Source organism: Rhinatrema bivittatum, chromosome 1, assembly GCF_901001135.1.
Source record: "Rhinatrema bivittatum chromosome 1, aRhiBiv1.1, whole genome shotgun sequence".
Classification (NCBI taxonomy): Eukaryota; Metazoa; Chordata; class Amphibia; order Gymnophiona; family Rhinatrematidae; genus Rhinatrema; species Rhinatrema bivittatum.
This window is the reverse complement of record NC_042615.1, coordinates 493,738,540-493,760,732: the sequence shown is the minus strand read 5'-3', so window position 1 is coordinate 493,760,732 and position 22,193 is coordinate 493,738,540. Positions and strand designations below refer to the sequence as shown.

At 45.7% G+C, this 22,193-nt stretch overlaps 1 protein-coding gene across 3 annotated transcripts in view; it reads right to left on the bottom strand.

Annotated features, from left to right (window-relative positions):
- The window catches only part of CNTLN (centlein), a 1,032,335-nt gene that overhangs the window by 38,399 nt on the left and 971,743 nt on the right, over positions 1-22,193 (bottom strand). For all 3 annotated transcript variants that reach the window (XM_029608687.1, XM_029608696.1, XM_029608677.1), the window contains exon 25: positions 1,132-1,320. In XM_029608687.1, coding sequence (XP_029464547.1) covers positions 1,132-1,320 — 189 coding nt within the window. The remainder of the gene's footprint in view (positions 1-1,131; positions 1,321-22,193) is intronic.

The following is a 22,193-nucleotide window of genomic DNA, read 5'->3' as shown; positions in this document are numbered from 1 at the left end:
AATTGTAGCATATGGACAAGCCATGGCATCTGGAACAACCAAGGAAGACAGCAGACTTGGCTGTTCAGGTTAGGAACAAGGTTTATTTACAAGGAAAAAAACCCAGCAAAATAAAAAACAGTAGCTCAACTCACTGAAATGTCCAAACTAATTCACACGTAGACTGTGCGGGTATACCATAGGCTCAAAGCAGCTCCCTGGGGCCTGCCTAACTCATCTGGAGCCTAATCCCTTATACTGTTAGGCAGATAATTCCTGGGAACTAGAATCCTTTGTGCCTCTGCGCCTTAAGGTGGACTGAGGCAGATGGCTCTAGCTGGGGTTTTAAAGTGGGCTGGTGGAGCCTTTTGAATATTCCCTCACAGTAATATTTTACAGTTTTCCATGACAGTATTGTCACTATTTGCTATCTTTTGTTAAGAAAAAGCTCCTTTTATTGTAGTCATTATATTTCTTATTTGAGTCTGTAATGAAGACAGAAAACTAATTTCCATATACAGTGATAGGAAGATATCATAAACCCAAAAATGAATTAACTGAAAGACTGTATGGAAGCAGGGTTGTGATTAAAGAAATACTTTACTGTATATGAGACCTACAGAGCCTCATTTACCACAAGAAAAGAGAGGAAAATACTGAAAAACTAAGCTGCTGATCTTTTAACCAGGGACAATAACTGAACGGGCCATTTTCTCTGTTTTACCAATAGAAATGGCCCTTTAGAAAAATATACGACTGATATGCCCGGGAGGGAAGGGGCTAAGATGGCCACTGAAATTTGTGATTCCATCATTAGGAATGTAGCTAGCTGAGTGGCTGGTGGGCATGAAGCTCACCTGATAACTTGCCTGCCTGGTACGAAGATGGCAAACTTCACCTGTCACATAGGATTTTAGACAATCCTGGGGAATAGCCGGTTGTCTTGGTCCATGTGGGTATCAATGACATAGGAAGGTATGGGAGGTAGATTCTGGAAGCCAAATTTAGGATTTTAGGTAGAAAACTGAAATCCAGAACCTCCAGGGTAGCATTCTATGAGTATCTCCACTTTGAAAATTGGTTTAAAGTTTTCTCATACTTGCAGGCTAATTTATATGTGATATTACAAAACTACTGCTACTATTTTCTTACCTCTTCATTCTCTACATCTAATATTTCCTCTAGATCAGTCTTTGAAATGTTGAGGATGGAAGCTGCCAAGGACTGAGCTCTGTGAACACACTCTTTGGAAAGACCTTCACTGCATTCTTTAATTTTTTTCGCTTGCTTGATTTCCATTCTAATTGCATGGATATCACGTTGTATCCCAGTGGCCAAAGCCTAAAATATATATAAAAAGAAATTTGAACAAAGAAATATTAGGTAAAGAAAGTCTAAAAATATGACACTAAGAAAAACCAGTTGTTTTTTAAATACATTTGTTTTCTTTGTTTCTTTCTCTGTATATATGAATGAGAAGAAGGTGAAACACAGGATGGGTAAAGGAGACATGAGGGGGATGAGAGAAGAAGTGGTAGTGGTATCTCTAAGATGGGGAAGAACATGGAGGTGTTACAAGGAAGGGGAAAGATTTAGAGATAAAGGAATCACTGAGAGGACAAGGTTGGAAGCATTCATATTAGCAGCGTATAGCTGAGCTTGGGAACATTAGTGGAACACAAGATGGTGTGGAGCTTGAGCCATCACGAAGGAGAGTAATAAGGAGGGCAGGACTTGGGAGCAGCATTGTGGGGAATGGAGATGCAAGAGGAAGGAAGACATCTGCTTGGAGATTCCAATGATTATAGGAACTGAAGAGGGCCAGGCTTCAAGGAATCTCAAGGGGAGGAGTGCTAGGCTTCATTAGGAGAGGGAGGGAAAAAGTAGGGTCAGAAGATGTAATGGTGAGAGAAGGATAGAGGCAATGGTGGAGCTTCAACAAGGATTGGAACCAAAGGAGTAGGGCTCAGAAATAATATTGGGTGGAAGGGGGATAGAAGGAGATGACAGGACTAGGAAGCATCACTGTGGGATGGCAGGAAACATGCAGAGCTGGGAGGCCACAGGCTTGGAGAAGTCTCCTGAAGGGTGGAAAGATGGAGCATGGAGGCATGAATGTGGGCAGAGATTCAGGAGGGGAGAAGACTCAGAATTGTTACCATAAGGATGAAAGGGATAGGGTTGCAGTTTGGAGGGATGTGGTAGCAAGGCATCATGTGGATGGGAGTGAGGTGTGTTGGGTTGAGACAAAACCAGACTGGAACAGCAGAAGCATCACTGGAAGGAGGGTAGTTGTGGTAGGACTCAGAGGTGTCACAAGGGGTTGGAAAGGCTGAGGATAATGATGACGAGCGGCACAGGAGGGAGCGTGAAAAGCAGCAGTGGGCTAAGGATAAGTGATGGTATGTGACGAGAGCTAACAACGCAGGAGGGGACAGTGCAAAAGCAAGCAGTGCCATGGAAAGGGAGTGTTGAGAAGGGATGGGGTCTTGTGGAGAAGTGCACAAGCCTCACCCTCCACTCTGCTACCAGCTGTCTTGTGTCTTTCACCATCAGCTCCACATGCAGAAGTACAATAAATGCATAGCTTTTATCTCAGTTTATACTTTTTTGTACACCGCTTTCAGCTTTTCAAGACAGATTATTTGTAAATATAAATAACAAATAGTGCTTATTTGATGACAGATGGACAACAGAGTTAGCTCATATGGGTTCAAGGATTTTTCTTTAGAACCCTAATGATAAACCAATTAGGAGTTGTGACTTTTTTTAATAGGTAAAGGATTTATTTCAACCAGGGTCCCTAGTTTCCCGTGATTCTGTGGCAATAGCAACTGTCCATCCTGCCACAGTATTGCACCTGAACTGCCTCATTACTGCTGTGCAGGCTCACCGCTAAAGCTACTGCCTTCCTCCCTTTTCTTGATGTGCTAGAATACTGGACTATTAATGTCTTCCATTGGTGTCAAGTGGCTCCCATTAAAAAGAGCTACAAAATGCTAGCCATGGGCGGGATATGGAGAACAGCAGGTCCGAGAGGGTAAAAGTGGATGGGGGGACTGGGCTCTATAGGAGAGCTAGAGGAAAGGCAAGAAAGGCTATAAGCAATAGGTGAGATACTAGTGAGAAAGGGTGAGATACAAGTGAGGAGAAAGAAGACTAGACCAGCGGGGCAAGAGTCAAAATTAGGTGAGACAGAATTCACTTGAAGAAACAAACCAACATATTCAAAATACAGGGATGAAAAGATGAGAAGAGCAAAAAATATGTAGGAGAGTGGAAGCACGAGAAGGAAGATGTACATATAGAAGCAGAAGAGAGGCTGTTATAGAAGGTTGGGTAAAATAGGAGAGAAAGAAGTACTGAAGAAAGTAAGTGAGAAAAAAATAGAATGAAAAATAAAAAGTGTTATAAAGAAATGAACTGGTAAAGAGAATAATGAAAGAAACAAAAAATTATGCAGATACACACAATAAAGATAGGAAAAAAATATACACATACACACACACACATATATGAATATACATGTGTGTATATATTGCGATGAGGTGCATGGTGTGTCTAGGGAGAAAAACCCGGACTGGATCACTTAAGGGAGAGCCTGGGGCAGAGCCAGACAGCAGTTGCTACAGGGGAATCAGGGGAAGACTACATTTCCCAGGCTCTTTGAGCCAAGGATAAGCCAATGGGAGAAAGGAGAGAGGTTTGATTATACACCTGAGAATGGCACCCGGGGTATGCACACACCTGAACCCATGATGCCGGAGGAGGAAGGCATTGGGGATACGTTGGAGTTTAAAGGAAAGCTCAGCTCCTCAGAGGAGGAGGAAATCATGGAAGTGGAGGTCCCTGCAGTGGAAACTACTAGCACCGACATGGAAACAGACTGTGGGACGGAGCTCGCATGGATCCGCTGCGGGGGACATTAAAGCGCTTGCTTAAGGTGTGTGAGCACACCTAAGGACACTTCGGAGCTAGAGAACCTTAATGTGGTGCATGAAGTCCTGCAGGGTGAAACTGCCTGGGGAAGTCTGATCTGCAGGCAGCTGAGCTGGGGATTCTCCCTGACCGGTGCCTCAGGACATAATACATTTATATCTTTTTAGGCCAAAGAGTTTCTTCCTGCACACATTTGCTTCCAACTTAGTCAGAACTGGTCTCATTCGAGCTATGGTGCAATGAGCCTTTATTCATAACTACTTTGGAAGTTTTACTCTATTTTATATCCCCTCCGAACTCATTTAAGCCCAGTCACTACTGCAGCAGTCCTTGGCCAAAGGCCACACATTAGAGTGACTTCCAGAACACTACAATTGTGGGACCTAAATCTGGCCACTAGGTGTTGCTACTATGCACTGACTCCACAGCATCTCCAGTCCCAGCCAACACAAGGAGCAGAAATCTGACCCACGAATAGAACCCAAATCCTTTGTATAATAGTACATAGTGCTTGCCACTGAGTGATATTTTTATATTTTTTAATTATATACTTTCAATTTTTGAAAGTATGTGCAGTAAGTTATATTTGCTTAGGAGCAGGTGTAACTTCTGCAAATATGTCCGCATGTGTACCCAGCACTACCTGCAAATTTTCATTGCAGATTTATGTATGTACTTCTACAATGAAAATTTGGGCTAAAGTCTAAAGGCATTTTTTGCCTGTAGCCCTAAACAGGCTACTGAAAATTATCCTCTGTTTGCCTAGATTTAGTGCTAGGCACCTAACGTTTTTGTCCTGCCCTAACTGCCCTTGCAGTCACTCATTTTTAGGATACTAAATTTAGAAGCTTAGTGAAACTAAGAGCCTAAATTTAGGGACCAGTACATTTTCAAAAGCGCCAATTTAGGAGCTTAACTTCTAAAATTAGGTAACTAAATTGTTGCGTTTGGCAGGCCGCAGGTCCGTCCTGCAACTGGTGACTCTCACCTGCATTCCCGAAATGGGAGGGGCATTCCAGGGCACCAACCAATGAAATGCAGCCAACCACTGTGCAGGCCCGAAGTGGCCAGCAAAGGATGCTGCTCAGCTGAGCAAGCATCCCTAGGTGTGCACGTGTGTGACTGAGCCGTCCTTAAAGGGTCTGTGGCAGGAGAAGTCTCGCAGTGCCTTCAGATAACATCACAAGTCTGCCACTATTTAAGGACTGCACTGTCCCCTGTCAGACGCCTCGGCAATAGGTTGACCTCCTTGAGTAGCTGATTGCCACACTGTTCCTGGTTCCTGCTTCGTTCCTGTGTCCTGTCTTTGATTCCTGGTTCCTGTGTCTTCGGTGGTCCTGTATCTTCATCTGGTAATTCCTTGTCCATCTTCTCCCCCTGCTGTCCCGTCTTGCCTTCCCCCCTTCAGATTGACTCTTTGGCTTTTAGACCTTGGCTTGGACCCCAGCTTCTTCTTTGTTTTGGATTCTCAGCTAACTTTGGACCTCTTTTAAACTCATTGGATTGCTGCCCATCCTGACCTCGGTTTGTCTTCATTTCGCTGTCTTCTGCCTGCCTCAACCTCTGCCTGAACTGACTTCTCTTCTTTTTGTCAGCCTTCTACCTCTGCTATAGATCCTTCACTATCCAGAGGCCTTTGCCTAAGTCCAACCGGCCCTGGCACCCAAGGGCTCAACCTGCAGGGAACATAGGCTGGTATTAGTGAAGCTCCTGTTGGGCCTCTGCTTCAGCCAGCTCCGCCTGCACTTGCAACAGATTGTCAAGGCCATGGACCTGTCAGATCTCTCGGGCTTCCATGCCATCCCCGGTCTGGAACAGAAAATTCAACAGCAGTAATAATTCCTGGTGCTACTAGTGGGATCCATGGAACGCCTTAGCACCCGCCTCAACGCCACTGCAGCCTCAGTAGTTTTGCCGGCTCCTGTGGTGCCAGCAGCTGCAGCAGCCGAGCCCATGATATGCCTTCCAGTACCTCCCCAGTATGCTAGAGATCCCAAGCAGTCTCACAGATTCCTAAACCAGTGCTTCATGAATTTTTCTCTCCAAACTGTGTAATTTTCCAGCGATACCATAAAGACCACCTTCATCCTCTCCCTTCTAGATGGGAAGGCCTTGGCCTGGGCCTCTCCCTTGTGGGAGCATGGAGACGTACTTCTCCAGGACTTACAGCAGTTCGTCAAAGCCTTTAAATTGGTGTTTGATGAACCCGGCTGGCTGGCTACTGTGGGATCAGACCTCCTACACCTCCAAAAGGGTGCTCAACCTTTGATGGATTATGCCATCGAGTTCCGCACCATGGCCCCTGGTTAAATTGGCGAAGGGATAGCCTTCGAAGCATCTTCTTGGAGGGACTTTCCTCATAGGTAAATGACAAACTAGCTGCATGGGAGCTTCCAGAGTCTCTGGATGTTCTCATTGATTTGGCGGGGAGGATCGACTGCCACCTCAAGCAGCGAGCTCAGGAGCTGCAATATTTGTGGAGACCAGTGATGCTGGCCCTTTCTTTCTCATGTCCATTTACTGTGATACAGTTACCGCCTCCTATCATCGCAAGGTCTGAGGAATCTATGCAACTGGGACAGGGTCATCTCTCTCCAGAGGACAGGCTCTGCCGCTGCACCTTTGGACTTTGCTTTTATTGTGCTGGGAAGGGGCATCTGTGGGCACACTGTGCCCAGAGGCTGGGAAACTAGCAAGCCTAGAAGCCAGTGGGGAGGTGATCCTAGGCTTTACCACTCCCGCTCCCTAACTCACTCTGCCTGTGTCCATCACAGTGGGCAACCACAAGTTCCCCACCCTAGCCTTGGTCGACTCTGGTGTAGGTGGGAACTTTACTTTGAAGGCCCTGGTGGACCATCTGAAATTACCCATGGTTTCCCAGGAACCACCCCTAGTCATCTCTTCCATCCATCGAGAACCACTTCCCATGGGAGCACCACAACCACAGCTCCTCTGCAGCTCCGCACCGGCGTCCTGCATGTGGAAAATATAACTCTCTACGACATCGAGAAAGTGATGCACCTCATTGTACTAGGGTTGCTCTGGCTACAGCTCCACTCTCCTCAATTTGACTGGAGATCACTTCAGTTAACAAGCTGGGGAACTCATTGCCAAAATGCATGTCTACTCCAAATTGAGGCCCCAGCAGCTGTTCCCTTGGCTACAACCATCATGGGACTGCTGCCTCAGTATGCGGATTAGGTAGATGTGTTCTCAGAAAGTAAGGCCGAGACGCTGCCTGCTCACCGTGCTTTCGATTGCGTCATCAACCTGGTACCGGACGCCAACTCTCCACGAAGAAGTATATATCCGTTATCCCTACCGGAGACAAAAGTTATGTCCCAGTACATCAAGGAAAACCTTGACCGAGGCTTCATCAGGCTGTCTACATCTTCTGCTGGGGCGGGGTTCTTCTTTGTGACCAAGAAGTATGGTTCCTTACGCCCATGCATAGATTATCTAGGCCTAAACACAATAATCAAAAAGGATCGCTACCCCTTGCCGCTCATCTCGGAGTTCTTGAACTACCTTCAGGGAGCCAAAGTGTTTACAAAATTGGACTTTCGGGGGCCTTCAACCTTATTCGGATAAAGTCAGGCAACAAATGGAAGATGGCGTTTAACTCACAGGACGGCCATTATGAGTATTTGGTGATGCCCTTGAGCCTATGTAACGCCCCCACGGTATTCCAAAACATGATGAATGAAATCTTCAGGGATCTTCTGTATGCCAGTGTCATAGTTTACCTCAACGAAATTCTCATCTTCTCAAAGAACCTCTCATCTAACTGACAAGATGTTTGTCATGTTCTTCAGCGACTATGGACAAATAATTTATATGCCAAATTGGAGAAGTACATCTTCAAGAAGCAGAGTTTACCCTTCCTGGGAATTATTAGAAAGGGAATGGTGGGAGAGGAGACGCAAGGGAAGAGAGAGGAGAAGGTTCGCTCCTTTTCAGAAATACTGTGCCGGTTAGAGAGAACACATGAGGCGGAAAGCTGGTCGTCGCATAGTGACGTCAGTCGGACGTCCTACAGCCCTCCGACTACAAAATCGGCGGAGGAGAGGTACAGAACTGAGAGGAGACGCAAGGGAGGAGAGAGGAGAAGGTTCGCTCCTTTTCAGAAATACTGTGCTGGTTAGAGAGAACACCTGAGGTGGAAAGCTGGTCGCTGCATAGTGACGTCAGTCAGACATCCTACAGCCCTCCGACTCCAAAATCGGTGGAGGAGCGGCGCCCTGCCTAAGCTGCGCATGCCGAAGGGGCGTGAGGCTTGGGCCGGCTTAGGCCGGAGGCCGGCGAGATTTTTTGTTTTTTGTTTTCTCTTTTTCTTGCGGATATCTCCCCTTTAATGGGGAGAAAGAGGAAGGCCCGGATCATGACCTCCTCTCCTAGTCAACATCTTCGCATGGGACCCTTGAGCCACCACGTGGCAAGGATGGTGGAACCGCCAAGAGAGGACAGTTTGGGAGCAGCTTCTTTCGCTTCCTTAAGTCCTGGCGAAGGCCCAAAGTCTCCCCTACAACCAGCCGGAATATCGTCATTGGACTCAGCTGGAAACCCGGTAGGACAAGTCCAAGAGGACATTAGCCTGAGGAACCAGGCTGAAGCCCATTGGACTGAGAGTATTATTACTTCTGTAATTGAAGAGATAAAGCCTCCGGGTAATAAGGGTAGTTTTTCCCCTGGAGGTATTCAGGGGAACCTAACCTTAGAGGATTTAGGGAAAATGATAATGAAATTAGATGGGAATATTATTAAGATGAATGATTCAATGTTATCTGTTATTAAGGAAAATAAGATGTCTATTGAATCTCAGGAAAAGAAAATTGAGAAATGTGAAAAAGATATGGTGGTGGTCACTAATAAATTACAATTAATACAAAGTTCTGAAAATGCTTTTATTAGGGATAGTTTGACCATCCATAAAGATTTGGAATATATGGAAAATCTATTTAGAGCAAAGAATTTAAGAATTATTAATTTTCCAGTAACGCGACTTCTCTCACCCTGGGAATTATTTAAGAAATTCCTTAAGGAAAATCTGTTATATGAAGAGGAGGAAATCCCTAAACTTTCAAAAATTTATTATTTGCCTAAGAAAGCCTCTAGAGATACTAGAGGACAAGTTGAAAAGGAAGAACCCTCCTTACCAGGTCTATCGACTTTTCTTGAAGAGTCGGTAGACCTAATTAATAATAGAGCTACCTTGATAATTTCATGTATAGCAGAACAGGATAAAGAAAAGTTGTTCAAAAAATATTTTGCAGTAGAAGATATATTATTTTGTGGACATCGAGTCCAAATTTTTCCTGATGTGGCTAGAGCCACTCAGGCAAGGAGGAGGACTTTTTTGACCTTAAAACCAAGAGTGATAGCACTAGGTGCTACATTTTTTCTGAAATGTCCTTGTTTATGTCTGTTACATTATAAAGGAAAGAGACATGGATTTTTAGATCCGATCCAATTGGAAGCTTTTCTATCAGACAAGAGACAAATTTCATTATCTGAGACAGAAGCCAAGTAAGAATTAGAATTACTCCTCACTCCTGAAAATAATTATTATTAATTATTATTGGATTATTATATTAAGATTGCTCGCCTCCTCCAATTATGGGGTTTAGTGGAATGTAATTTGAATGATTATGTTTAATTCAAATATTTTGATGTTATTATAGAAATGGTATTACATTATGCCACCAATTTCTTGTTTTCATGAAGTGTAAAAACTGTTGAAAATTTAATTAAAAAAAAAAAAAAAAGAAAGAGAATGGTGAATAAAGCGGAAAATGTCATAATGCCTCTGTATCGCTCCATGGTGAGACCGCACCTTGAATACTGTGTACAATTCTGGTCGCCGCATCTCAAAAAAGATATAATTGCGATGGAGAAGGTACAGAGAAGGGCGACCAAAATGATAAGGGGAATGGAACAGCTCCCCTATGAGGAAAGATTAAGGAGGTTAGGACTTTTCAGCTTAGAGAAGAGACGGCTGAGGGGGGATATGATAGAGGTGTTTAAAATCATGAGAGGTCTAGAACGGGTAGATGTGAATTGGTTATTTACTCTTTCGGATAATAGAAAGACTATTGCCACATGAAGTTAGCATGTGGCACATTTAAAACTAATCAGAGAAAGTTCTTTTTTACTCAACGCACAATTAAACTCTGGAATTTGTTGCCAGAAGATGTGGTTAGTGCAGTTAGTATAGCTGTGTTTAAAAAATGATTGGATAAGTTCTTGGAGGAAAAGTCCATTACCTGCTATTAATTAAGTTGACTTAGAAAATAGCCACTGCTATTACTAGCAATGGTAACATGGAATAGACTTAGTTTTTGGGTACTTGCCAGGTTCTTATGGCCTGGATTGGCCACTGTTGGAAACAGGATGCTGGGCTTGATGGACCCTTGGTCTGACCCAGTATGGCATGTTCTTATGTTCTTATACAGTTCCCAGTCACAGTTTCCATATGGATCTGGAGAAGATCAGGTGTATTCAGGATTGGGTATAACCTTCAGATCTCTGCACCTTGCAGAGATTTCTAGATTTTGTAAACTACTACCAGCACTTTGTGTCCAATTACTCCCAAATTGCGGCTCCGCTCATGGCGCTCACCAGAAAGGGAGCCAATACCAAGGCTTGGCCTCCTGAAGCGGTCACAGCCTTCCAAGAACTGAAGTGGGTCTTTCTCCACGAACTGTGCCTCCACCACCCGACACCACACGTCCATTCATCCTAGAAGTTGATGCCTCCTCCTTAGGCATAGGTGCCATGCTGAGTCAACACTCCAGTACAGGAGTCCTCCGTCCCTGCTCCTTCTTCTCCCGCAAGTTCTCCCCTGCCAAGCGTAATTATGGAATTGGAGACAGGGAGTTGCTAGCCATCAAAATGGTGCTAGAGGAGTGGTGACAGTGGTTGGAAGGTACGCAACACCGAATTACTATACATACTGACCACAAGAACTTGGAACACCTTCACCATGCCCAATGACTGAATGCATGCCAAGCCTGAAGGTTCCTGTTCTTCTCGCATTTTGATTTTGAGGTGAGATATCAACCTGTTACCAAGAATGCTCAGTCAGACGCCTTCTCTTGACTCTTTGAGGCAGAGGACACATTGGACCCCCCTAGGCACATTATGAATTCAGCCCAGATTCTCTTGGCCTCTTCTGTGACCGTGCCCCCAGGAAAGATGGTCATTCCACACCATCTCCAACAGAAGATACTGGAATGGTCCCACGACTCCTGTGTCGCAGATCACTCTGGGTGGGTCCGGACTCTCACCTTGCTCCAGCAGTATTATTGGTAGCCCTAGATGCAAAGAGATGTCAGGTCCTATGTGGACTCTTGACCTACCTATGCACAGCAAAAACCATTGGTAGGATGACCTTGGGGGCTGTTATAGCCATTGCCAGCCCCCAAGGAACCCTGAACCCATTTGTCCACTGACTTTGTGGTGGACCTTTTTCTCTCTAATGGCTGCAGCACTATTTGAGTTGTGACCAACAGATTCTCAAAAATGGCTCTCTTTGTTCCTCTCCCGGGTCTCCCCCTCAGCATCTGAACTGGCCCGGCTGTTTACTACCCAAATTTTTCGCCTGCATGGCTTGCCCAACCATATTGTTTTGGATTGGGAAACCCAGTTTACTGCCAGATACTTGTGCTCTCTGTGTTGGAATTTTAACATCACTTTGGATTATACTGCGGCCTATCATCCTTAAGCCAAAGGCTAGGTATAACGAACAAATCAGACCTTGAAAACATTCCTAAGGGCTTATGCCAACGAATGTCAGGACAATTGGGTGACCATCCTTCCATGGGTGGAAGTTTCCCCCGATTCCCACTTTGCGCCACCTCGGGTGCTTTCATGTTTCAGATCGTATATGGGAAACAGTCTTCCCCACCACTGCCAGTTCCATTATCCATCCCCTCATCAGCAGCACAACTAACCGCAAAAGACCTCCAGAAAAGGAAAATTACTTCTTACCTGCTAATTTTTGTTCCTGTAATACCACAGAACACATTTTCAATAAAAGATATAATTACTAGTGGTTTTTGACCTATGATTGCACCGACTGGTCCACATTCTGATAAATCAATTCAGAAAAATACCAGTGCTGAGGTCTTTGCCTCTAAGAACAAATATTATGTTTTATTGCAGTCACTATAAACATTAATATACACCAGCCATTTTTATATTCATATGATTATACACTGATGGTTCCTTATGTATTATTGCATATACCACAGACCAGTCCAGACCAGACCAGTCCAGCAGATGGAGTGGGCAACCCTTCCCGATGTAGGCCAAGCAAATTGTTTCCTTCAGCCAGCGAGCCAAGGATGTCTTAGATGCCTTTTCACCCTTCTTCGGACCTCCAAAGAGCACAAAAAGGTGATCCAATTTTCGAAAAGAGTTAGTGACCTTCAAATACCATAGCGTGGTCACGAGCCCAATCAGGAAATCCAGGTAACTCCACGGACTGATTAACATGAAAGGCAGACACCACTTTCGACAAAAAGGAAGGGACTGTGCGCAGGGACACCCTATCAGCCGAGATGCGAAGGAAGGGATCCCTATAGGAAAGAGCCTGCAATTTTGAAATACACCTTGGGGAACAGATGGCCAAGAAGAACACCATCTTCAAGGTGAGGTCCTTTAAGGAAGCGTGTCTCAGAGGCATCATGATGCACCCTCAACACCAGATTGAGATTCCACTCCGGGCATAACTTACGAAGAGGAGGACGAAGGTGCTTCACCCCTTTCAGGAAACGGACAATGTCCAAGTGGCTGGCTAGAGGCCTGCCACCTACCCACCCCTAGGAGACATCCCAGGGCCGAAACCTGAACATGCAGGGAACTATAAGCCAAGCCTTTAGATAATCCATGCTGCAAAAACCTCAAGACCTGAGGAATGGTCACCAACAACGGCACTACACCCTGCTGGTCACACCAGACTTCAAACACCTTCCACACTCGAGCGTATGCCATAGACGTTGAGGGCCGCCTGGACTGAAGCAGGGTGGAAATCACCTGTTCCGAATAACCTTTCATCTGTAACCGCCATCTCTCAAACACCAGGCTGCGAGAGAGAAATGATCCTCCCGATCCGAAAAAAAATGGGCCCTTGTCGCAGGAGGTTCGGCAGATAAGCTAGGCATAGCGGGCCGTCTGTCGCCAACTGTACCCGGTCTGCAAACCACGGCCGCCGCAGCCACTCCAGTACCACCAGAATTACCGAACCGGGATGGTCCTCTATATGCCGGAGAACGTGCCTGATCAGGAGCCATGGAGGAAAGGCATATAGGAGGATTCTGGTTGGCCACTTGCAGACTACGGCATCTACTCCTACTGCCCCAATTTCCTTCTTTCGGCTGAAGATCCGGTCCGTCTTGGCGTTGACATGGGTTGCCATGAGGACCAGTTAGGGAACTCGCCATCGAGCACAAATAAGATTCCAACCCTCCTGGGATATTTCCCTCTCCCCGGGATCCAGCTGTTGACGACTGAGGAAGTGCGCCTGCACATTGCCCATGCCTGCTACGTGAGAGGCTGCGATGCCTTCAAGATGAAGCTTGGCCCAAGTGAAAAGGTGTGCTTCCTGTGCCACGACTGGACTCCTGGTTCCTCCCTGGCGATTGAGATATGCCATTGTGGTGACATTGTCCGAGAAGACTTGAACCATTCTCCCCTGCACCAGGGACTGGAATGCCAACAATGCTTTGTGGTCTGCCCTTGTCTCTAGGCGATTGATAGACCACCACCATTCGGGTAAGGACCAGGTTCCCTGCAGCGCATGACCGAGGCACACTGCTCCCCAGCCTTGAAGGCTAGTATCCGTTGTCACGAACACCCAATCCGTGACTTTGAGGGGCATCCCCTTCTTTAAGTTGTTTACCGACAGCCACTATTGCAAGTTGGACCTGATTCGCTGCGACAAAGGCAGGGCAACTGGTATTGCTCCAACATTGGGTCCCACCGCGACAGTAGATCTCTCTACAACGGTCTCAGGTGAACGAAGGCCCAAGACACCAATTCCAACGTCGAAGTCATGAACCCCACAACTTGTAGGTAATCCCACACTCTGGGGATTGGAAGCTATAACAAGAGACACATTTATTGCTGAAATTTGTACATCCTTTCATTCGTGAGAAACACCCTACCCTGGAGGGTATCGAAACGAGCTCCCAAATACTCCAGACAATATGACGGAGTAGGATTACTTTTCGCTTCATTGACTGCCCAGCCTAGGGACTGGAGACAAGGGATCACACGAAGAACCGTCTGCTAGTCTTCCTCTTCCGACTTGTCTCGAATCAGCCAATAGACGAGGTAAGGATGGACCATTATCCCTTCCTTCTGGACGTTCGCTGTCACCACGACCATCACCTTGGTAAAGATGCGCGGGGCCATCACCAGTCCGAATGGCAGCGCCCGGAACTGAAAATGCTGACCCAGGATCTTGAATAGTAGGAATCTCTGGTTAGTGCTGCGAATTGGGATGTGTAGATAAGCCTCGGTGAGATCCAAGGAGGCGAGGAACTCTCTCTTTCAAACTGCTGCAATGACTGTTCGAAGTGTTTCCATTTGAAAACGGGGCACCTTCAAGCAGCAATTCACCTTCTGTAGGTCCAGGATGGGTCGGAAAGTGCCCTCTCTTTTTGGGAACCATGAAATAAATGGAGTACTGTCCCCTCCCCCGTTCTTCGGATGGCATGGGGATGATCGCCTCCAGGGCCAGCAATCTTTGTAGAGTGTCTTCTACTGTTGCTTGCTTGTTGCAGGAAACACATCGCGATTCCACAAAGGCGGGCATAAGAGGCTGAGAAAATTCTAAGGCGTAACCTTCTTTTACCACCTCCAACACCCAGCGATCGGAGGTGATCCTGGCCTACTCCTCATAAAATTGGGACAACCTGCCCCCGATCATCCCCGTCCGAGGAGTGGGTAGGCCTGATTTAATTGGGCAGGCTTCCCAGTTCCAGTTCCCTGACCGAAACCACCTCTGGCAGGATGACTGGAGCCATGAAAGGACTGTGTACGGGAAGAGGTCTGTCTGGAACCAGAGGGTAGAACACTCCTCCCTGACCTGCTTTTTCGGAAATCCCGAAAACAGGATCGAGGACCGAATGATTTCCTGTAGGGTTTTCTATTTTCCGGCAGTTTATTGCCCTTGGAATCCCCCAGAGATTTCATCAGCTGATCCAAATCCTCTCCAAAGAGCACCATCTCTCGAAAAGGCAGACTGCATAGTTGTGACTTAGAGGAAGCATCCGCTGCCCAATTGCGGAGCCATAGGAGTCGCCGAACCACCACCGAGGAGACCATAGTCCGGGCCACTGAACGCATCAAGTCATATAAGGCATCCGTTACATATGCTACCGCCGCCTCCAGACAAGCCGCCTGAGAAGCTGACAAAGTCCCAGAAGACGATGGGTCCTACGGTTTTTGAATCCACCATAAACATGCTCTTTGCATCATGCTGGCACACACCGCCACCCGAAGTCCCAAGGAGAGACCTCGAACACCCGCTTCAGATGCAGCTCCAGCTTGCGGTCCTGCACATCTCTGAGAGCAGCTGCTCCATGAGCTTTTGAATCTTCTTCGGGATGGGAAAAGCACTAGGTGGACCCCGGAGACCATTCAGGACTGGGTTCACTCCCTTGTTGTCGGAATCTTCCAGCGAGGGTCTCACCCCCAATTCCTCAAGTACCTGGGGAATAAGGGGGCGCAATTCCTCCCTCTTAAACAGCCGGACTATGCGGGGTTGTCCCCCTCTGCACTAGGTTCTACCGGATTCTGATCGTCGTCGCCCGTATCTACATCTGGAGGGACCTCACCCTGATCTGCAGCAGTGTCCCTCGGGGCGGAGTGGAGTCGTTCCCCTGCTGGTTGACTGCACCTGCTAGATCCTCCCATCCTGGGCTCTGTGCTTTGCGAACTTCCGAGCCAGAAATGCTTCATGCATGAGCAGCACAAATTCCCGTGAATATGCTCCCAGTCCCGTCTCGTCACTGCTAGAATCAGTGTCTGTGTCTCTCGATTCCTCCGGTCTCGGAGTCTGTGCAGTGGAGGACAACAAGGGAGGGTCATCTTGGGAGACCTTTTCCACAGTGTGCGCAGAGGGGGATGGGCTCCTTCCGTTAGACCCAGCCGCCGAGCCTGACCTGCGTGCAAACCTTTTAGGTTTGGTCCTCTTGTCTGAGGCCCCTTTCCCCACCCAGTGCACAGTCCGTGCACAGTGACAGGGGGGGGGGGGTGTCTAAATAAACTGACCATATCCCGCAAGCCTTACAGGGTTCCACCAGAGGAGTTTCTGCCATGTTCCTCCTGCAAAAAAGGGCATATAACTCCCCCCTGGAAGAAAACAGGTGCTGCCGCCCATCTCTGGTGTCTCCCACCAAATATGCCGCAAAACTCCGCCCTAGGAACGCTGGGGAGCTGCATAGGAGGTTGAGAAAGAGAAAACAAAATGGCCACCATGGTAAAAATAGCTCCGGAGCAGGCGGTAAAAATGAGGCAGGGAGCCTAAAAACGTCCTCAGAGGTTCTTACCAGGGCTGAAACACTCTCCCCTCCTCTTCATGGGTCAACCTGTCTCTGCACCACCGAACAGACCGATTTACCCTGGGAGCCGCGGTGAACAGGGAACTTGGAGCTGTTTTTTTTTTTTTTTAACACAAAAACTTTAACTTCTAGGAACAGAAAAAAATAAAGCCTAAGCTAAGAATAATAGAAAAAAATTCCTAAAGGGGCTACTTCCCTGTACCGCAGACAATGAGGGGGAGCCTTTGGGTCACTGAGGGAGCCAGTCTCTTGGCTATCAGGGCACCCGGAACCACACGAGCTAGCACTGCCAGGGGTAACCAGGGGTTCGCCCGGCTCTACCTGACGAATGGCCCAGACACTGAACCTAGCACCTCAGGGAGCAAGAAAAATCCATCTCACACAGAGCTGCAGGTATACACGAGTCAGAGAAATACTGATGAGCTGCAGGTGGTACACTTGGGATACCAGTGCCTCGAAGCTTTGCTCTCTGACTCCATCTGCTGGTGGGAGTGCATAACCCACTCGTCTGGACTGATCTGGGTATGTACAGGAACTCTGGATTTGTACTGTGGACATGTTTCAGAAGGCTGCACAGACAGCCAAAAGAATGGTGCCTAATGCACTGGTGACCAGCACCGCAATTCAAACTGGGGGACAAGGTGTGGTTAAGCACCCACCACATCCAGCTCAGAATGCCCTCCATGAGGCTCGCTCACTGATACATCAGGCCCTTCTCCGTCTCGTGGCAGGTAGGGCCCATGATCTACCAGCTGCAGCTACATCTTCCTCAAGCCATTAATTCTCACATGGCCATCCCGAAAGGTGCCCAGACCTCTAGAAGCAGCCAGAGGAGGACCAGGTCTACCAAGTGAGTGAGGTACTGGATGTTCAACATCAGAACAAAAGATGGGAGTATTTGCTCTCCTGGGAAGGGTACGGTCCAGACAAAAACACTTGAGAGCCTAACTCGAACAACTTGGACAAGGCCCTCCTAAGGGCATTCCACGTTACTTACCCCAAGAAAACCAGGCCCCTTGGGGGGGTTTAGAGGAGGGGGTATTGTTGTCGCTCTCACCTGCAGCCTCGAACCAGGAGGGGCGTCTCAGAGTGCCAACCAACAAAACGTGGCCGACCACCGCACAGACCTGCTGCGGCCCACGAGGTTGCTGCTCAGCTAAGCAAATGTTCCTAGGTGTGCGCGTGTGCATCTGAGCTGGCCTTAAAGGGCCCACAACAGGAAAAATCCCACAGTGCCTCCAGATGACATCATAGGCCTGCCTCTATTTAAGGCCTGCGCTGCCCCCTGTCAGATGCCTTGGCAATAGGTCAAAATCCTTGAATAGCTGATTGCCACACTGTTCCTGGTTCCTGCTTCGTTCTTGCATCCTGTCTTCTCCCCCTGCAGTCCTGTAGGGGGAGAAGACAGGGGGAGAAGAACCTTCGGATTGACTCTTCGGTTTTTGGACCTTGGCTTGGACCCCGGCTTCATCTTCGTTTTGGAATCTCGGCTGACTTCAGACCTACTTTGACCTCGCTGGATCACTGCCCGTCCTGACCTCAGTTTGTCTTCATTTCCGCTGTCTGCTGCCTGCCTTGACTTCTGCCCGAACTGACTTGTCTTCTTCTCGTTGGCCTTCTACCTCCGCGACGGATCCTTCACCACCCAGAGGCCTGTGCCTAAGTCCAGCCAGCCCTGGCACCCAAGGGCTCAACTTGTGGGGAACATGGGCTGGTATTGGGGAAGCTCCTGTTAGGCCTCTGCTCCAGCTAGCTTCACCTACTAACAGTGAGGATCTGCAGAGCTCTTCCCGGCGGGTAGAGGTAATCTCACCTCGGCCCAAGGTTCCACACGTGCAACATAAATATTTTGGAAACTAGTCTCAAAGAATGCAAACTATATGTAAACTATACAAATGTACTTCAAAATTGCAATTTGATCTTGCAGATTATAAAGCACATTAGGATCCTGCTTGGATGACAGGTGCTTTATCAATGTAAACTATTCCACTTGGATATTGGTAATCTCCATATTAAAATGTGAGAGATTATTGTGTAATTATAATTTAGCAACACTGTGACAATAGTAATGAACTGTAATCTGAGACTACAAATGTCAATATAAGAATTTGATTTACTATAAATCAAACAATTCCAATTTACTTCTAGAATAAAAATGTATAAATTTGCTAACCATTTTTCTGTTCCAGAATTAAAAGCACACCCAATGAATAATAATCATGACCTCATACTGTATTCATAATATACATTCTGCTTAGTAACCAAATGGACATCATCTTTACTTTTGACAAGGATAAGTTACCAAAACATAAAAGTCACAAATGCATTTTTACATAATTTAATTAGATAATTGCAATAACCATTTTAAAAAGAAACAATATAACTGCAGATTTGGAGAGTATTTTTATATCCTTTTTAAATTCTCAGATGGAAATATTAACTATTAAAAAAATCAATTTTATGCATACATTTGACTGGATATAATGCAACTCACTATGAGGTAGATTTTAAAAGTCTTGCATGAGCAAAAACAGCCACATATGCGTGTAAGTGGGCCGCGCAGAAGCTACGTGAATTTTTAATAGCCAGGAAGTGTATAAATCAACTCCTTTTCATCACTTAATAAGGTTTAAAATTCTTTACTGATGAAAATTTTACAAGGAATACCTCTGAATGTGTCTGCAACAATACGCCCCCTAACCCCAACCCACCTCCCAAAAACTCACCCTGATTCAAAGTGCCCCCTTACAATGGTACATATATAGTGTGACAGACTGAGCCTTATGAAAAGTCTCTCTCTCTAACTGGTGTGTGTAAAATATAGCTGCAGACATATGCACATGAAGAGTATTTTATAACCTATCCATATAGTTTATAAAATAGCACATATCTTCTTTGCAAACATCCTTCAAAAGTACTTTTTTATGGACTACTAAATGCACGGTTTCTCTCATTCAGACTGAGAAACCTCACAGTATTTTTCAAGTTTATTTGCATCTAGATGTCCTCTTCCCCCTTTGTCTCTTTCTTGTTACTCCTTGAGGCCGATGTACTAATCTGCATTTTTTTTGTGTGCAAACAATATGCAGAAAATGCACAAAAACATCAATAGTTTGGGGGTTTACATATTTTTTTCATGCAAACCCCTATTTGCAAAAAACATGGCATTTTTGGGCTTCTCAAATTGTTCATACTAAATTCTATTTAAATCCATAATTAATGAGATGCAGTGATGTAATACCATGCAAAGCAGCTCATTAATTATGAATTTTGCAAAAATGTCTTAGTAGGTTGATTTTCTCATCAATGAGGTGTAGCTTTTTTTTTTCACACGTTCTCCTTACTAACTTTTGTATGAAATGTTGCTATGGAGCTCATTTGCATCTATACCAAACTTTTATAGAAATAAGTTTCTAACCCATGGAAATTTTGTGGGTTAGTACATCAGCCACTTTGTGATAAACATGATAACCAAGCAGGTTCTGCCTTTCCAGTGTTTTATAGAGTAAGATCCATTTTCTTTAAAGAGTTGACTTCAGACTCTTGTCTTTCAAGTAGCACTTTTGTGCACGTCAAAGAGGTACACAGCAGAAAACCATTCATCTGTAAAAATTTCTGGTGTAGGATACTATCCTGTGCATACATCTAATATTGTGGGGTAGATTTTAAAAGGGTTACACACATAACTTATGCATGTAACCCTTTCAAAAAAACCCTGCGTGCGCCAAGCCTATTTTGCACAGGCTCGGCGGCGTGTGCAAGCCCCAGGACGTGCGTAAGTCCCAGGGCTTTGCTGGGGGGGGGGGGGGGGGCGCGGCGCGACGTTCGGGGCATTCCGGGGGCGAGGTGCTGGCCCGGGCCTCCGAAAATGCTCCCGGGCCAGGGAATCGTGCGGCGGCGGCCGATCGGTGCAGGCGTAACTTTCACGATAAAGGTGTGTGTGTGTGTGTGTGTGTGTGTGTGGGGGGGGGGGGGTTAGGTAGGGGAAGGGAGGGGAAGGTGGGGGGAGGCCGAAGAAAAGTTCCCTCCGAGGCCGCTCCGATTTTGGAGCGGCCTCGGAGGGAAAGGGCAGCGCGCGCAGGGCTCGGCGCGCACAAGGTGCACAAATTTGCACCCCCTTGCGCGCGCCGACCCCGGATTTTATAAGATACACGTGTTTCTTATAAAATCCAGCATACTTTTGTTTGTGCCTGGTGCGCGAACAAAAGTACGCGCGGGCGTACATTTATAAAATCTACTCCAATTTGTTTTGTTAGTCAAGTTTGCCTTTAATCTCTACCAGTCTTTTGCCTCCAAAGATTGGAAGATCTCGTTCTTATATTTTGATAGCTATGGAGAATTATCAGAGGTGGTAGTATTTCAATTTATGTTTTAACAGCTATCAGCATACAATGTGCAAGTTGCTAATGAAATATTCCACTAAACTCCCAACTCATTTCATGTCATTAAGGGGGGGCACTCTTTTTTTTTTTTTTTTTAAGTACAGGCAAACACCTGTCAACTTTTTAAAATATGCTCATCTTTACTGACAAAATGTCATTGTACAGCCATATCAATATACATGATCATATATTTGCATCAATCTTTAACAATGCCATTTTCATTGTTTTTACAACAAAAAAACATTGAACATTTCTGAGTGATCTCTATTTTGGGTTGTTAAAGCTGTTGGTGAACTATGTGCTTTTGTATCTACTAATCAATATACAAGGAAAGACTTTAAATCATTTGGTTTATATCTCCCTCTTGGGTTATCGTCAAAAAATTTAGGAAAGCCCACCACATGGGAACCTGCTGACTTTTAAAGTTAAAACTAAAGATACTTTTTGCTTCAGAACTTTTTGAGTGTTGCGGCTGGCTCCTGGCACCAAGTTTGTTTATGGTCTGCTGCTGGGTGTCTGATGTATGAAAAAGAGCTGGCCCCATTGGATTATGAGGCTGGAATCCAGTAGAAAATCACCTAACAATGCAACAAGGCCAGCTTTTTTCTGTGAGTTGGAACCCCTGCGGCACAATATAAATGAACACATTGCCAGGAGTCAGTCAGCACTCAGAAAGTGCTAAACATAAAATTTACTTTTTTTTTTTTTTTCACATAAAACAATTTTTCTAGACCCAAAGTTCTTTTTTTTCTGTTATCCCTTAGATGTAAATGTGGGGTCTGGAAGTGAAGAGAGATGTTTTAAATGTCTTAATTCATTTCAGAGGCAATTTTGAATATCTAATGCTTTTGCAAGTTAATTGTGAATCTTGCTGCTAATTTTCTAAAGGAAACAAGGATAGTTTTCCCATGAAAACTCCCTGCATGGTACCTGTACACAAAGTGGATTAGTACATTTGCACCAATTATATCTGCAGGTGGCAGATCAGGGATAAAACAGTGCATGTTAATTTGAAAATATACAAATGCACACACTCTCAGAAACACCTTTTTTTTTTGCTCTGGATAAATGTATGTATTTTGTGAAAGCCCACACTTACTTTTAGCCACTTTGAAAAGGATAATCTACCCAGGTAAATAACCTTAGAAAATGGTCCTTATTGAGGTAAATTTCAAAGGGATCCATCTGGCTAACTAAAGGAATAGATGATTAGATAACCCAGAGTAACATCTGCCCAGAACAGATCAGCTAATGTAGCTGCTGTAAATGTATGTGTTCCTCATATCAGAATTTGGTTGATGATGAAAACCATATGCGAATGTTG